General features: G+C 32.6%; 1 protein-coding gene across 1 annotated transcript; it reads right to left on the bottom strand.

Moving 5' to 3' along the window:
• Nucleotides 1-1,326: 1,326 nt before the first annotated feature.
• LOC130813112 (transcriptional corepressor LEUNIG_HOMOLOG) lies at nt 1,327-15,604 on the bottom strand. Its single transcript, XM_057678844.1, has 19 exons — nt 15,428-15,604; nt 15,042-15,100; nt 12,645-12,742; nt 12,423-12,532; nt 11,502-11,628; nt 11,345-11,396; nt 11,162-11,237; nt 10,930-11,041; nt 6,566-6,615; nt 6,236-6,478; nt 5,450-5,521; nt 4,524-4,745; nt 3,947-4,088; nt 3,756-3,862; nt 3,438-3,587; nt 3,184-3,339; nt 2,935-3,051; nt 2,606-2,803; nt 1,327-1,953 (listed from the first exon to the last, which is right to left on the bottom strand). The coding sequence occupies exons 2-19, from the start codon at nt 15,071-15,073 to the stop codon at nt 1,813-1,815; spliced, it is 2,205 nt and encodes a 734-aa protein (XP_057534827.1). The 5' UTR covers nt 15,074-15,100; nt 15,428-15,604; the 3' UTR covers nt 1,327-1,812.
• Nucleotides 15,605-18,502: the final 2,898 nt, after the last annotated feature.

The following is an 18,502-nucleotide window of genomic DNA, read 5'->3' on the forward strand; positions in this document are numbered from 1 at the left end:
TATTTTTAAGTGAAAAACCAAAACCTTATAAAAAAAAAATTCTCTTCTAGATTTAAATATTCTAAAATAGAAAAACAAAAAAAAATTATGGGGTAAGGGTTTGGCGACAGGACACTAAATTATCTAATTTGAGTAGCTTAGCTGTTTCAATTATAGTCTATCATTATTTGATGAACATTATTACACATTATAATTATAATGGCAAATACATGTATTAATGTATATTTCTGCTTTCAAATTGTTACATTATCATTTAAAAATTATAAATGTGTAATAAGTAGAAGACTTATTTAAACTTATGACCTCTTATCAATAATTTTCTTCAATAATATTTAAATTAAGCTTTTAAGAGAATTCCTTAAACTTTGTTTCTTCGTGTTCTTCAATTCAACAAGTTTTTAGTTAATATGAGAAAATTAAATGAAAACAGAAAAGTCATTAATTATATTGGTCTCCCAAACCATTTAACATTAAATATTATATTAAAATGATATAAAATCCCGTCAAACTATATATTATTTCTCTTTAAAAAACTATGATTATAAAAACTATCTATGCCCTTAAATAGAATGTCCTAATAAATTTGAAAATACAACAATCTCATTGACACAAAAGAGTCTGACCTCACTCGAGATAATGGTCAATTACTAGAGTAACAAATACCGTAATCAAATAATCGATAAAGGGGATGAAAGTTCAATTTGGTATGTAGATGTTCAAGTGAACTAGAAATTAATACTCCCTCCACGCCAATATAAATGTCCTATTTGCTTGAGCACGGATATTAAGAGCGGTATGGGGTCCATTAAAAAGGTGGTAGTTGAGTAAGTAGTGAAGGGTAATTAGTGAAGGGTAAGTAGCTAGTGAAGGGTAATTAGTGAAAGGTAAGTAGTGAAGGGTAGTTAGGTAAGTAACGTATATGGGAGTATATTCGCAATTACTTGTATGAACTAAAGATATTTAGATAAAAAAAGATTGACAAAATAGAAATGTGACAATTGATATGGTTTTGCCAAATAAAGAAATGTGACAATTATATTGGTGTGGAGGGAGTATATTTCATCAATGTCCTCTAAGCTGAGCCAATAAGGTAGACTCAACCCAGTTTTCCCGTGCAAAGTCAGGGCCCTAGTGAAGGGCCTTTAGTTTGAACAGTCGGTTTTCGGTAGCATGTAATACGAAGCTAGTCTCTTGCTTGGGAGAGATATTTCTCCCCTTAAGAACTTAAACTGGCTCCGAGTTCGGAACATAAGTCTACATAGTTGATCTAACAGTACGAAAACAGCTTACTCCAGTTTCGACACTGGCAAATGCACTGGTGAGTAGTGAGTCTTGACATACGCCTTAGCGCCGATAGAACAAAATGCATTATCAAACAACTAAGAATCATATAGAAAAGTGTTACAAGACCAAGACTTTACAAGTTCATAGCTGCCGTCTTCAGAAAAAACATTCTACCGACAGAAAACTAACAAAAATTGAACATAATTAAGTAGGAGTAACATAAATAGGAGAGACGGGGAAGGAAATTTGAACATAATAAATTAAACTACACAAGTACAAGCCAAATACAAGACAAGCTAAAAAATAAACATTAAAAGGCGGTGCTAGCAACTTTTTCAGGAAACATAGTCTCTGTCATCTTCTATATCTCCATCAACACTCCGACTTGGCTCAACTCCCGTATGATTCATTACAACGAGATAGAGCAACTATTACATTCTGGAGCACGAGCATTTACTTCCCGGAATTTTATGAACTTTTGGAACAATACTTGTTAGGATCATAGGAAATTACTCATAACGACCCTTTTCATTTCCACAGCTTAACAGAGTAATCATGCCCTGCTGAGGCAATCATACCAGTGACAGACGCTGCCAAAGCTGATACAATGTTATCGTGTGCTGAGACTGTCATGCTCCTATTTTCAGCCATGTTCCACAACTCCAAGGACTGTAAACATAATGGAAACTCCAGTTTATTTGTAAATTAAAAGCGATTTCTTTCCTTTTCTTATTTTGTAAAAAAGTAAACCATCATAGATTCTGTAAATAATCTCGATGAAGTCCCCATGGGCACATAATATTCAATTATATGGAAATGACAAAAAAAAGCTACTAAAATATCCAGTAAAGCATTTAAACATCCAAACAATACTGGTGACAGTACACACTGCCTTACCAGTAGATGTAACTCAGATGCTTTCGGTGATAACTAAAAAGCAGTAAGATTCATGTATGAGCGGTGAACCCATTCGTAGCACTCCCACCAGCTAACCGGTAGGTTGGCATTTTTTACTCATTATTCAAGTACCACAACTTTATTATGGAAGGTATTTGATAGTGTGTCAATCATTGCTGGTCTAGGCCTTGGCCTAGAGTTTAGTAATCCAGTTAGTCTTAAGGCAGTAATTCGAACAGAAAAATAGGTTCCCATGTCCTGTATGTTCCGCAACAGCACTTCTTTAAGGTTGTTAAAAAATCAGATCACCGGCCCTAACACCACCACTCCTCACCCACACCCTCATCTCCCTCCCAGAAAAAAAAAAGAAAAGAAGAGATCTCAGGATAGCAACAAAGATTCTCCATCAAGGAATAGAACTTACCCTTGCTCCTCCAACCACCAGAAGTGTTGGAAAACTGGGATGAAATACACAAGAATGGAACTGATTCCCAGTTGCGCCCAGCTCATGTATGCATTCTCCGGAACTCAACGACCAAACTTTAACACTATCCTGACTGACAGAAGCCAGAAGTTCTCCACTTGAATCCCAGCAAATGTAGTTCACAACATCAGAGTGTGGCTACTCGCAAAAGGCAAGTAAAATGTCAATTGCAAAAATGTTGAACACTTTAATAACCAAAAATAAGCACCTCCATGATCACAAGGGAGTATACTTCACTGGAAATTAGTATGCCTAATCTTCAAACTAACCTGGAAAGAGTGTATCGTCCTGTCTGACTCAACATCAAAAATGGTAACAACTTTATCTGATGCAGCTGCAAGAAGCTGTCCGACTCTTGGTTGGAATCTCACTTGTGCAGTACCTCCCTGCTTTACCCAATATTTAGTGTCTATGATGCAAACTAGATGATTATAGAAGGATGGCTTACTATATAATGGTAATCATCCTTATTAGTTTTATGTAAAAACTAAATTATAAAACTATAAAAGGCAACTAACCTTGGACATACGCATTGGTGCAAATGGACTTATGCTCCAGTAGTGAATTTCATTGTTACTGTCGCAAAAACAGAAAAGATCATTTTTCTTAGGATGAAAATCAAGAGACATAACAGGGTTTCCTCTTCCGGTGTAGACATTCATGCAATAGCTAGGCTGCAAGGAGAAAGCCAACATGTTAATTTTAATTTATTTTTAGTTTTTGAAAAAGAAAAGAGGAAAACAATTAAAAAAACTGAAAATTGCAAACTGACATTGGAAGCATCCCATAGTCTCACAGATCCATCAAATGAAGCAGTTGCTAGATGGGTAGAATTTGGCCTGAAACGAACATCTGTGATTATAAGCTGATGATCTTCAAGAGTACTCTCTGTTTGCAAATTATCCATGTTCCAGAGCACAGCCTAATTGAGAGAGGCAAATACATTTTACATTTGTACGCTTGCAAAAGTGTGTGGATATTATGCAAGAAAGGCGAATTTTAGGGATGTGAAATATTTCTAGTGCAGAGAAATTGAAGAACAAGATATATACATCAATCAATGGCAAGTGATGCATATAAAACATAATACCTTCTTGTCATGTCCAGCACTAGCCAGGTACTTCCCATCTGAAGAAAAATGACAGCTAGTGACCTTATTCCTCGTACGTATACATCCCACTTCAGAAAACGAAAAGCCTGATAACACAGTAGCTTCAATGAGAAAATAATATAAAGGAAATCATGCCGATCAAGCGCAATTGAGTGAACTAGCACATCTACCCTTGGAGGGCTCTGCTTTGGGCTCAGCTGGACTTTGCTTAAGTGTTCCATAGAGATCCTTTCCATCTCCTCCATCATGTGACAGGAACGACTCCACATTATCATCTAAAGAGCCAACATCTCCAAACTGCTCTATATCATCCTGTATAAAAAAAATGAAAAATAAATATTAAAAAACCATTTTGAATAAACTAAACTTCTTAAATTGCATAATTATAATGTCTGGTTGTATATGGAAATTTCTATCATATTAGCCATTAATATCTCTTTTTAAGCGAATTAGATTCTAAATAAAAGGTCTATTATAAGTTTAAATTTACATATATTTTCTAGAAAACTTGAATGACTATGATAAATAAATTTTTTTTCTAGTTAACATTCACAATATGATGTCCGCGAAACGAGTCGTAACAACGCTGCGAGCCGTGCCCGTGACATTGCGACCGTTACCGCAATCGCGATGAGATCCGCGCGTTTTTTTCTATGGCTGAGCCCCTTTGGGCCTTAACAAACATTCACCACTGAAAATAGCCAACACACACAAGTTAAAACATATTATTGAAATATTTTCACATACCAGCTGATTTGAAGATGAAGCCAGCGCTCCAGTTCCTTCAGCACCATACATCATTAAGCTTTTAGGCATGCTGTTAACCTGCTGCATACTGTTTGCTGGTCCGATTCCATCACCAGGTGTATGAGTTGATGGAGGAGAATTAGGTGAAGGGCCTACCGTGTTGCCTGTGCCTGTACTGTTTGCAGGTCCAGAAGAAGAATGTTGTTTTCTTTTTCTGTTATTCTGTTGAGGAAGAAATGAAAAAAAAAAAAGGAAAAAGTCAAATTAAATGTACTCTAAATCTGTTTGACAATGATATGATTATTTTTTGATAGAATGAGAAACAAATATAATTAGATAAATAACAGATTACACCATTGGCAAAGCATGCCTCTCTTTGAGAAAGGTTGCAAGTCAATTTTGTCAAGGGAACCAAAACTTTACCATCAAACCCTTGCATCATAGTAACACTTTCATCTACATATGCATGGATGCATATGCATGTGTGTGCGATAGAGAGGGAAGGAGACAATGTGAATAACTGACAAAACCTGAAGCCGTGTCCCCAAAATAGGCACAATGGATCCAAACCCTCAATATTTCTGATGGAGAAGGGGGGGGGGGGGGGGGGGGGAGGATCAGAATTCGCACCCCAAAGTACACAATTGGTAAATTGTTCCAAACGGTTTCGGATTTCTAGCTGCACAAGCCAAAATTACGGGGGAGGTTTTAGTATGCGTTTAGGCTTTATGACATTTCATTACTGGCTTTAAAAGTTTTTCATATCTCATTCCGGATAATCACTCTGTTCAAGTTCAAATAAATGAGAAATTCTATAAGGAACAAACATTCATGTTCTGTTTGCAGCAAGGAATACAACGGGGGGAAGTGAAGAAAAAGAAATGTACAAAAGGTCTTGGTATTAGCTTCGTGAGACAAAAGCCAACCTGTTGTAATTGCTGCTGTTGTAATTGGTCTTGCTGCTGAGAAGAAGATTGCTGAATCTGACTCATTTTCATCTGCAAATACACACAAAGCATGAAAAATCAGAGAAAATCCTACTGCGTCAGTACATATACTCAACAAAAATTCTGCGGTGTAAAAATTAACATGGAAGAGATTGCAGATTATATTAACATCCCAATTCTTTTGTACTTATACTAAATCTCTTCCAACCAAAGTCGCAATATTTTTTGTGATAAGATGTTTCCTGGGAAGAAAGACACTAATCGAAACGTCATACAAAGTCACAAATAAAAACATTACTTATGCTCATATGACTATAATGGTGATAAGAAAATGTTGAGACGATAGCCCTCTTTTTAAAATAAATTTATACGAAGTAATCAATTGTAAAAACAACAAAGGCACCCAACCCAAAACTACAGTTCTCTGTTGACAAAACTTCAACCTTTGCACTCAAACCACCTAGAAGCTGGCTTTTGACTGATTTTTTGCTAAGCAGCAATCAAACTCAGAAAAAATTGAATTTTTATTAGTAAGTTATAGTGTCATGGGACTAATATATGAGTGGCAGATCTTGAGCCAAAAGATAGAGGGGGATGGTGCAAATTAGGCAACATTTTGTTAAATAAAATAAAATAAACCAAAATTATCAGGGGACCCTACCAAAGATCCAGTCAATGAATATATGTAAGTTACCATCCACTAGTTTTTCTAGGCAATGAACACCAAACTAAAAGTTTCTTATGCAGCAGAAAGCAGAAACAGACCTGCGGTGAATTTGATTGCATTGGAGAGCAGACATCATTTCTTGCAGATTGAGCTTCTTTTGTATTCAAGCTACCCTTTGGCAAACCACCAAATCTTCTAGGATCATTATCTCCATAGCTGGGTGGGCTTCCAAGGTTGTTTTGCGCCTGACCCTGAGACAGGACTTGTTGCTGCTGTGCCGCCAAAAGCATTTGATTTTGAATCAGAGGCTTCGGTGTTTGCATCCTCAAGTTGTCAATTCCCTATTTATATACGCAAACATCTATAATAAGCAAGGTTCCACAAATGTCTATTTTAATCCATGGACTTTGACAAGTAAGGTGACTTACAGTAAGGGGCCAACCCTTCAAAGGAAGACCGTTGATGCCAGAATTCAAACCTGCAGACAATGCTCATAAGCATGGTCAGAGAAGCTAATCCCCTTTAATATTTAAGGCAACATTAATTATTAGTGAAGACTCAACTCCTTATAATGATGAAAATCTAACCATATATAAACAAAGTTTGCCAAATGAAATTCATCAATCTTCACCTTGGTAAAAGTCATAACCATATATATTAAACTTGAATTATTTTAAAGTTCGTCAAATTAGAGAAAAGTCTTAATCTCATTATTATAAGCCAAAAACAATTCTGTTTATTAGCAAATATCCAAATTCACAAAGTCAACATAAACACAACATATTACATGTAGTCAACTTATCATATGAAAGCTTATACCAAAAATGGACCACATATCATAAGAACAATTTATCCATATCATAAACATTTCAACATCAGAGTTTATCAATATCATGAATATTTCAACAACAAAGTAGCATAGCACAATCAACATTTCATAATATACACAACAATTAACATAAGCATTCTTACAAATCACATAGCAATAGCAGTCACATTCTTCTACCCTTTTTGACTTTCATCAAAACGGGAAGTACTTATAACTAATATTAGCCAAAATATTCACATTAGCATTAAACTAAATAAAAAAAAAGGTTTGCAACAAACTAAAATTTTACGTAAGGTAAAGGACACTCCCAGTATCCCGCACAAGGCAGGGTCCGGGTGGGGGTTTTTCTTTTTCCTGAAAGATGCGGACAAATCATACCCGTTACTCCAAGGAGAGAGTAAAGAGACATGCGCGCAGTCAAGAAATCCCCCAACTGATACCTGCGCCCAGTAGGGGTCGAACCCCAAACCTTCTGCTCCACATGCAGATGCTCTATCCATTGAGCCAAAAGCAATTTTGGTGGTTTTCCAAATTGAAATTTATACAACCAAATAAAATTTCCAAATTGTACAAAATAATTTTAAAATTCAAAGGAAGCATTAAATTTTCTTTTTGCTGGTTTTCCTCGACTTTAGAAGATGAAGGGAAGTAACAAAAACTTCTTCGATGCAAGTAACCACTGCTTACAACATCAATTTTATTAGCCACTAGGCCCACCATCACCTCCTTCTACTTCTTCAACTACCATTTTCTTTATTTCCTTCGTCAAGGTGTCCATTTTGTTAAGAAGATCTAATTAATTTACACATGAAGATCAAAGGTAGTAGTACGCAAATCATTAATGTCACCTTCAACTAAATCTAATATACCCAAAACCGAGAGTTCACGCCCTCAACCTTCTAGGCGTGTTAATTTGTTGACATGAATTTCCTTTAACTCTTCCTTTTCTAAAGGAGAAAAATTGGTATACAATTTCCAATCCCCACAACTTTTCTTAAAAATACAAAAAGATGGCAAAATATTTGCGAACAAATTTAGAGGTCCTTTAGTCAAAATATCTTCTTCCAACTCAATTTTAAAGTGGGTTAAAGATAAGGAAAAAGGTTGGCATAGGGGTGAGAAGTTACATTTCAGTTGGTTGTGGCACAAATATGCCTAAGCAAGATGTGCGCATAATCAAGATAGCAATTGATTGCAATCTTCAACATGAGTAGGATATTAGTTACTATTTCATGAGAACTAGATTGGAGCAGACATCTCTAACAAAAATATGATTCAAAATTTTACCATGAAGAAAGAGGTGTGTATGAGTTAACTGTTTGGAAGTGGAAGGGTGATTAACAAACATGGCTTTAGCCAAACCCAAAATTTCAACAAGAGTGAAAATGGGTTTGGTTGGGGACTTGGGGGGTCCATTCAAAGGTTTAAAATTAGTGCATAACAGAGATTGTGTAAAACAATGGGATTCCCATAACAGATACTTAAGGAAATGATAGTTGAAAAGTAGTAGAAGAGGTAGTGGTGCAGATAGAACTGATGTTGTTGCAACTGAAATAGTGGTTACTTGCACTGACATAGTTGTTGTTACTCCCTTTCATCTGCCAAAGAAGTCAAGGAAAACCACCAAATTTGATTCATCTTTAAAATTCCAAAACAAACTTTATTTTGCTCAATTTGGAAATTTCATTTTGGTTGTATAAATTTTGTCGACTGGCATTTTGTTTAGTTTAATGCTAATGTTAATATTTAGGCTAATATATAATGATATGTATATTTTCCATTTTGATTAAAGTCAAAAAGAGAGAGAGAAATGTGCGTGATATTTGCTAATATATAAAAGTGTTTTAAATAGTTTACACATAAAAAAAGTTGGTTTAATTTGAGATTAGGACCTTTTGTCTAATGTGGCAAACTCTAATATATTTGACTTTCAAATATTTACTATTTTATCTCTTCAAAAATTCAGCAATATTCTAACGTAATATTATCTAAAACGGCTAAGGAATAGATTATAGATTCATTTTGAAAGTTAATTGTAGTAGAAAATATATTCAATACTCGTCATCTACATAAAGTAGAACACAAATGATTTCAACAACAACCAAATTCTAATGGTTAGGTTTGTAGCTTTGTAAATTCTTTTTTCCAATTTTTCAAAATATTTTTCTAAATTGAATATCTACATAATCTTTTACATTTATTTAATGATTGTTCATTGTTAATTTTATACATAAAGGCCTTATGTTATACTAACTAATATGTTTAGTCATTACATAATACTCCCATTATTTTACTTGTTTTAGTTCAGAGGCACAACTTCTATAAACGGACTGGTCTAGGGATGAAAATGGGACAGGCTTGGATAGTACCATGCACATTCTGACTTGGCTTTGAATAAGTTGAGCATTTTTTTCACCTTTGACTTTGACTTAACGTTGACTCGGATTTTTTGTCCTTTAACTTTTCTCCAACTCTTTGACCTCTGACAAAATCAAGTTATGATATCTTTTTTTCAAAATTCAATTTTTAAAAAAACCTGAATTCATAACTATAATGACTTTTAAAATAAGTTCCAATAGGTCAAATTCTAATTAGCTAAAAAAATAGTCTCGTGAATATAACTTTAAAAAAAGATATAATCATCAAATTCAATATACTAAAGAGAGATAGTCCATCAAGAACAAATTTGTGTCTTATGAGCACTTATTAATTTAAATATCTTTGATCAAAAGTTTATTTATGTGTTGGGTAAGAGTTAACTTACGTTGAAAATTGGAACTTGTCAATGCTTTAAAGGGAGATAGTCTATGACTTTCATAATATTCAAAGTACTAATAGCTTAAGAAAGAAAGAATAAAGAAAAAGTTGCACTCGCAATGAAATAGTCATGTGCTCATGTCAAAATAATAGGTATAGTAATTTAAATAAAGCACTCGTACTCCTATACATAACTCTAATAGCTGTCTAGGTGGGGTATATCCCCCATTAGCGTTTTCTAGAGTCCCAATAATTAAGGCAAGAAACATTTTATTCCTTTTTTTCCAAAAAGTTGAAGCAAGTCCTATATACACTATATGTATCTTTCTCTCTCTCGACTTTTCATTGACTGAGTTCAACTCACCCAATAATTGTGAAACTCGACCAGAAAAACACAATCCCAGAAACAATTTACTGAAAAATCGTGTCAACTCCGTCATTCAAAGCAAACTCAGACGAGTTTGACACCATGATGAATGCAGAAATAATAGTTTAAATGATCATATGAATATGTCTATAAATCTTAGAATATAAAAATTTGTCTAAAATAAATTAGAAACTTAAATATTGGGACAAAGTAAATGTCGGATGTTGGAAATGGTCAGAGTTGGATTTGAGTCACATCAGACTCTGATTTGTAGTCAAATCATATAATCGTATTCAAAATCGGAATTAATTCTCTGTGGCTTGAATAGGATTAGGGTTGGATTTAGATTGCCCAAAAAACCTATAAGACTTAATAATCATGTACGTGTTAGATAGAGATTACAAACAAATTTAGAAGCTTTATTAAGTATTCTCGAGAGCTGGATTGTCATACACTCAAATGGATAATGTCCCAGATTTACAACTTTGGGTGCAACTGCACAAGTTTATCCCTTAACAATTTGATATATCTTATGAACTGATAAGCTTTTACTTTGAAATACAATTAGCGAAATGTGCAGAAATGAACTGTCATAAACAATGAGAAAAGAACACATATAATTCTATATTATCTTCCATTGTAAGTACCTAAACTAGAGTGAAAGTATCACATACATAAACTATCAGCCCACTCGAGTTTAACATCATAGTTCATGAATGAAAAAACTTTCACAAGTGGCTGAATTCTCTCATATAGTGCATTCTTATCGCCTATATAAAAGAATATAATCACGCAGAAAAGTAAAAGGAAAACCTTGAGGGAAAAAAACTTCATCTAACCTGCACCCCCTAGACCCGACTTTGATTGCAAAATCGCCTGACCATATATTGAGGAAGGGTCCATGGGCAAAGACTTTTGACCTCCACCAATGTTCACCTCACTTTTGAGGTCCTACATGATCCAAATGCGCATTAATGGTTAGTTGAAATTCAAGAAGCAGATTCCTATCAGGAAAAACAAAGGAGAGAAGTACAAGCATGAAAAGCAATAGAACTAACAAGAGTTACTTACAGTAGTCATATGAGGTCGTGCCTGAATTTGCTGCAAAGCTGCAGACATACTTCCAGAATTACCTTGGATCAACTGGCTGAATCAACAAAGTTGACAAGATTATGGATATGTTCCAAGGGTAGAGAAAGGAAGGTATAGTCAAAGCTCAATCCCTAAAAGTTCTGTCAAGTCATTACACATTACCCTTGCTGATTGCTAGCTGATTTGAGGATGGCCATCCTGTTGTCCATAATACCTGAAGATGCATCGGAATAAAGTCAGTGAGGGTATCCAAAATAGACTTCATTTATCCAAATGATCAATCACTTAGCTTCACCCACTATTTACTAGATATACACACCATTCACGGGACCTCCAAGGGACGAATGATTAGGACCACCTCTCTGCATCTGGGCATTGCGCTGCTGCATGAGTTGCAACTGCTGCATTTGCAGCTGCTGCTGCTCTCTAGTTTTCATCTGTTGTGTCTGATTCCCATTTCAGAAAGAAAAAAAATCACAAACAGTTCATGTAATCTGTTTACATCTATTTGTTACCGCAGATCCACAAAATAAAGACATTTACCCCTAAGCCTCTAAAGATCTCAGCCCCCAAAAAAACAAAACAAAAATAGAAAACAAATTGGGGGAATGAAGGGGGGATATTTATATACCCTATAAACCAATCTGAAGTGCTACTCAGACCAGATAACAATAGCAGAGAACAAACTCAATTATGACGCCATTTTGGTTAGTCCAATAAATATCAAAAGCCTCACGGTGAATAAACTTTGCTTTTCGGCAATGTTAGAACCAGATGATTTTATGGTTATTCAAATATAATTCAAATATACATACCTACATTCGTTACTATTTGCTCACTTGAATAACCTCTGGAGATTTTTTTTCTCATAGTAAAATACCGCACATTAGCACTTGTCAACAATGTAAAGCAAAGGTGTAACTAACAACTCATATCTCCATCTGACTGTCCAACACTTCTCCATAATTGATAGGGTCACAGTTCCAGATTGTCACAATTTAGTAAAAAATGCTCACTAAATTTTGTGTGCTTCATATTTATGCGAATTTGAAGATGAAGTTTGCAATCTAGCATCAAATGGATACAACTTCTTTGTTATTGAAAGTGTAAGATTGTGATACAACCCCCAAATCTCCGTCTAGACGGGAACCACTTAGTGGCATTGGAATAAAGCATTGTTGTACTGAGGAATTACATGAGTAGCCAAAATGTAAATTGAATAAATTAATTTAAAATGTACCTCAATATAAGCCGCCGCTGGCTCAGAATGCTTTTCATTTGTTCTAGCGATAAAGATGTCCCAGAAGACAGACCACCATTCAAAGAGAAACCCGCCAGGAGCATCAATAGCTACAAGGATCAAAATAAAAAAAAAATAAAGATGATGGTGATATGCGGTGATAGTGATTCCTTCCAACACACTAGCTAATGAGAAAATCTACAATGTCGAATAGTAGATTACCAACTGGATCAGTAGCCACCTTCCCTTCTAGCATAAATGCTTTGGCAGAATTATGCAATTTTCTTTTCAACAAATAATCATGGATGTAAACATCCAACCTACATACACAAGAAAATCACATACCAAGAGTTAAATTCAATAGAAATTTAGTGCTGTTATGTGCTGCAGCCTACCTAGCTGCTTAAATATTGAATGCTCTCGAGGTTACACCTCTCCATCCAAAGCTTGCTTGTTCAGAAAGTCATAAGAAACAAAATAAAATGAAAACAGAAACTTATGATAAATAGAACTAGACTCAAGATAGCAAACAAACCCTCCAGCCAAAAGAACAGAAGAGAAAACTTTGAACAGTATGATATTTTACTAAAAAAACTTAAAATAAGAATATCATCCACAAATCAACAGAAACATGAACCAAAAATCATCAATCAAATAAACACTTCACTAAAAGAAGACGGATGGCTTCCCTCTTTGATGGGAATGGGGAGTAATAATGCCTGATTGACAGACGTCAACTTATGATGTCATTAATTCATTATAATTAATTAATAATTAGTATTTAGTACTGCATGGCAAGATTCTTGCTCCATATCAGAAAAAAGCTCACATTTAAGAAGTAACGTTTGAGGGACATCCATAGAAAAAAGGAAGCGAAACAAAAATGCAACAGTCGTTGAGGTGAGTAACTTCATTTAAAGGGGCGGTATTATTACTCTAAAGACTAGAAAAGGAAAATAAAACCAAAAAAAGAAGTGGAACAAGTATTTAAATAAAAAACGGTTCAAAACGGAAAGTGGAACAAGCTTCTATAAATGGATGTAGTATTCAGAAAAGTATTGTGCATGAAGTGAAACACCCAAGCGTGGCATTTAACGATACAAATCCTAGAACAAAACGATTAAAGTTTAAAGGATAAGAAGAAAAAAAAATATTGTTTCAATAAATGAACCAAAGATAATTACTATTACAATATGAAAAAACAAGTACAATCTTTGCTGCATGAAACGATCTTATATAAATAAATAACTCATACAATCTAAAAAGATCCAAAACTAACATCATAAAAGTACGTGTATTCCTTGATTTTGTAACCTCACGCAAGCATAATAAAACTAAATAAAACAAAATTGGCCGAGTATCTCTCCTTTGTTTATCATACCTCTTCAACTTATACTCAAAATTTGTCGTCACTAAAAATTCCCCACAATTTCGCAAAAGTATCTTTTTACAAATTTTTGCCTTCTTTCCATCCTTTCCCCATCATTTCAGATAAGTGGGGTTATGTAAAATAATCTTATCCTAATTAATTTCTACCTAAAGAAATGAAATAAATTTTTCCGAACATTTCAAAATTGCCAAACGGATTACAAAATCAAATCTTAGAGGAACTTCCAAACTAAATCTAATGATAAGGGTGCGTTTACTTTGCCTATAATGGATTCATAGAAACCTATCCAAATTTATTGAGCCTATTAAAAGTTATTGAAATTGTGAATTCAACTCAGCTAGCCCTTTTACCAAATTGTTCAAATCTTATCTAAATATATGTTACCTAAAATTAGTGAATAATAAAGGTGAGGAAGACGTAGCCTCAGTAAACATTTTAAGGATGACACAAATACTCAACCAATAAAACTACAAACTTGATCGATTAGAATCAAATATAAGCCATTTTAGAGTATATAACATATCTTGGGGGCCTCAACCATTAGTTTTTTGGTCAAGTTTTTTGGTCAAGTTGGTTCATTGACATAATATCAGAAGTCAAGAGGTCAAGGATTCGAATCTCAATTATATTTAAATGAAATATTTCGCATCAGGTATAAAGAGGGCATGTATTGCATTCATACTTCTAGCCTAAAGAGCTCTCGTATGAGGGCGTGTTAGAGTATATAACATATCTTGGGGTCAAATTAGCTTAAGCTTTTGGTTGAGTTGGTTCTTTGACAGCCATGACTATAAATTTCAGCAATAAAAATTTTGATTTCTCAATTTGGGGACTGGGTCAACTAACTAGCTAAAGTTCTAAATTCACTCACCAAGGCATCAAATTATTACCAATAAAATTATTAGACAACCTTAAATTTCATAAAAAAATATTAAAGCAACATTCTTTACCAGAAAATAAAATAACACTCCCTCGTTTTTTTAGTTGTACCATTTGTATCAAAACTGTGATACATTAATAAGAGAAATGGTGTAATTGAAAAGGTTTATACCTATTTTTAACTGAATAAAACTACAATTAAGGACTACCATTACCATAAAAATATATCTTCATCTGATAAATGACTCTTGAACAAAAAAAAAAACCCAAATACGTTTGCAATATTAAGTATTATGCAACATATAACAAACAAAACTGCACATGAAAAAAAAGACAATGAATTAACTTACATCTTATCAGCTTCCCAATTACTCTGCGCCATTATTACTCCGCTTGATCTCTCTCTTATCTGAAAATTCAACCATCCAGTAATAAAAACTCAAAAATATCATTCATAAACCACTTACGTCTTCAATTTTGAAACAACTTATTGCAATTGACAACAGTAATTTTAGCAAAATGAAAACAAATTCACAACTTTAAGCAGAAATCAAACAGCGCATTATTAATCAAACAACTTCATTTACAAGATCTAAGCACACCTGCCTCAAATACAAGCAGAATTGAAGGAAAAAAAAGGTTGAGAAAAATCTTGACTCGCAAAACTTTCTAACAAAATTTAAAATTTGACGAAACAAGCTGAAATCAAAAGACCGAGAAAAAGAAGATCTCTGACCTCAAAATCCTCACTACAGCTAGTGAAGATGATCAATGATGAAGAAAAAGAAAGAGAGAGACACTTGAGCTTTTTTCACGTTTCAATGGAGATTTTTTTTTATGTCACTCTCTCTCTTCTGTAAGGAGAGATAAAATATACTTCACTTCCTCGGTTTTTTAGTCGCACGAGTCGCACCCAAACAGGCCGAGTTTTATTCGTCTTAATGCATATTTTTATAATATTTAAATTTTTATAATTTTAATTTTGTATAATTCGAAAATATATTCAATTGAAAAATGTGTAAAAAGGTATTTAAATACGAGTAAAAAAATAGAAGAAATACTTAGAAACAAAACTTAGTTTAAACTTTTAAATATGTCTTTATTTTCATACTCCGTCTTACTCCTTTCGTTTTCTAATGAATTTCCCATAAGAAATATTCACGAAAATTAAAAAATAAAAAAGTATAGATAGTGAAAATATTATTTTAATTGAGTAGGGAACCATAAACATTAAAAAAACAAAGTTAGTGGAAAAATATGAGAACCACAATTAATAAGAAATTATATTGATAAAGTTAGTATAAAACATGTGGTGACCATAGGAAATATGAAAATGTTAAATTAAAGTTAGTGAAAGATATGTGAAAACCATAAATATTATTAAAATATTAAAATGAGGTAATGTTATTTTTGTCAAAAATTATAATATAAATAGAAAAATTCTTTGTAAGAACAACAAATAAAACATCACAAAATGACAAATAGAAACTTTAAAGAACGGAGGGAGTATTTATCATATGTGTCTCATTTACTTTTTGTATTTTATTTAAAGTATTTTTCAATTTTAAATATCTCTAATTATATATTATATTTATAAATAATTAGTTTTAATAAAATTTACATTGAGACGAAAAAAATAAAATCTCATTTGATTATGTTTTAACTTATAAATAAATTAAGATTACAATACATATTAGGAGTAAAAGTTAGGAGTATATATTATCATCATCATATACAATCTACTAATTCATAAGTACTTTGTGTTAAGTGTTCCTATTGCAATGTATTTTACAAACATGTTAAGTCAAGTGTCAGACTTGCCGTGCAATTTTAATGGAATGTGAGACTAATTAATGTTAGCTAGTTGTTTTGGAACCCATCTCTTCATCTTCCCCAGAGCAATGCAAATTATCAATGAAGAGTTGTATTTGAAGTGATTGTAATTGTAATAAAATAATTGGTGATGACATAAATTCCACAAATTCATGTTAATATCAATATGAATATTAATCTAACCCATAAATTAATGTAAGACTAACTAATATAAGGTGATTAATACAATGTACTATAAAGTGGGAGTTTACTAGAGAAGGTGAAAAGTTTGCGAAATAAAATTAGAGAAATACATTAGGAGTAACTCATGCAATTTTATCTTATTTTATAAATTCACAATGGAAGAGTCATCAAAGATACTCATAGTATATAATACTAACAAAACACACATATAACAACATCATATGATACGATTGAATATTTTTCAACTACTATTACTTTCATGGTTATCAAGAACATACGAGTTCACTGATTTCAATCAGTATTTTTTTTCGATATTATTTATAGCATTGCATCCAATTTAAGAAGGAATATCTAATCATAATATCTATTCAAGTGTATCGTTGTGATAACATCATTAGCACTTTATGTATTATGATTACAATTAGTATATAATTGCTATTGTTTAACTGATAATTATCATGCATATATGAGAAGTAGTAAAAGGTTCTACATAAAGAATTTGGTAAATTTTGTCAAAAGTCCTTCATGCTACAAACCCAACACAATCTGTAAAAAACAAAAGTGAATCTTAACCGTGTATGACACGGGTATGATTCTAATATGTTTATAAATACATAAATACTAATACATGTATATAGGGTTTCCAAGAATAAAAGAAACTAACATAACAAAATAAGAAAAGTATAAGCTTAAAAACAACAAATTAGATTTACCTTTTTAATTGGCTATATTTTCACTTCCCAGTGATGAGATTTTCAATATTAACAATATGCTCTTATTTGCTAAAAAAATTTTGGTTTGTGGGAAAAATAATTTTATAATAGGTGACCTTTTAAAAAGTTTTTCCAAGTGCGTTGGAGTGAGGATAAAGTGTGCAATCATTTTGTATTACACAAATTCTTGCGAAAGACGATTTCTTTGAAAGACTATCTCTAATTGAATCGGCTTATTATATATTTTGTAAAATATAGTAAGTAGGTATTAAGAATGATGTAAGTATATATTTAAGATATTAAAAATAGACATTAAGAATACGGTAAGTAAACATTAAAGATAATGTAAGTAGGCATTAATCTTTAATAGACTGGGTTTAAAACACGACTCTCAAAGAGACGGTCTTATGTATTTTGAAATAGACCTACTATTTTTTAATCTTGTCCATACATTTAATATTTATCTTTTAATTTTATTAGTTGATGTTTTTCTTCATTTATTACCAAACGTTATAAAAAAACACCCATTTTTTAAAAAGATGCTAATTGAAGGGATACCAGTGTAATTATCAATTTTTCATTAAGGAATAAGACAAGATAACTAGTGAAATCGTTGTTAAAAAGGATGCGAAGTTGTTAATAATAATTTAACATTTATTCCATCACTAAATGTTTACTATGAATAATTTTACTTTTTGCATTATTTTTTAATAATCTAACCTTTGTTACCTTATTATTAATTATAGAAAATACTAGGATATACTATCAGCAAATTAAGATAAAAGTTGAATTATTCACAGCGCATTAAGGGCAAATATTAGATTATTAAAAAATAATCTAAAGATGGGATCATTCACAACGGACGAGCAAAATGTTAGATTATTAATATCAATTTTTCTTTTCATTAAATTCACCTATTAGTATAATTGTTGAAAAAAATACTCAAATATTATTTATATTTAAATAACTTTCTTCAAACTTTATGCATACGTCAAGCAAGAACAAACAAATATAAGTGAATTACCAATTATACCCTCTATAGGATTTCATTTTAAATAAATATATAAATTTAGAACAAATTA

This window comes from Amaranthus tricolor, chromosome 5 (assembly GCF_026212465.1).
Source record: "Amaranthus tricolor cultivar Red isolate AtriRed21 chromosome 5, ASM2621246v1, whole genome shotgun sequence".
In the NCBI taxonomy this organism is placed as follows: Eukaryota; Viridiplantae; Streptophyta; class Magnoliopsida; order Caryophyllales; family Amaranthaceae; genus Amaranthus; species Amaranthus tricolor.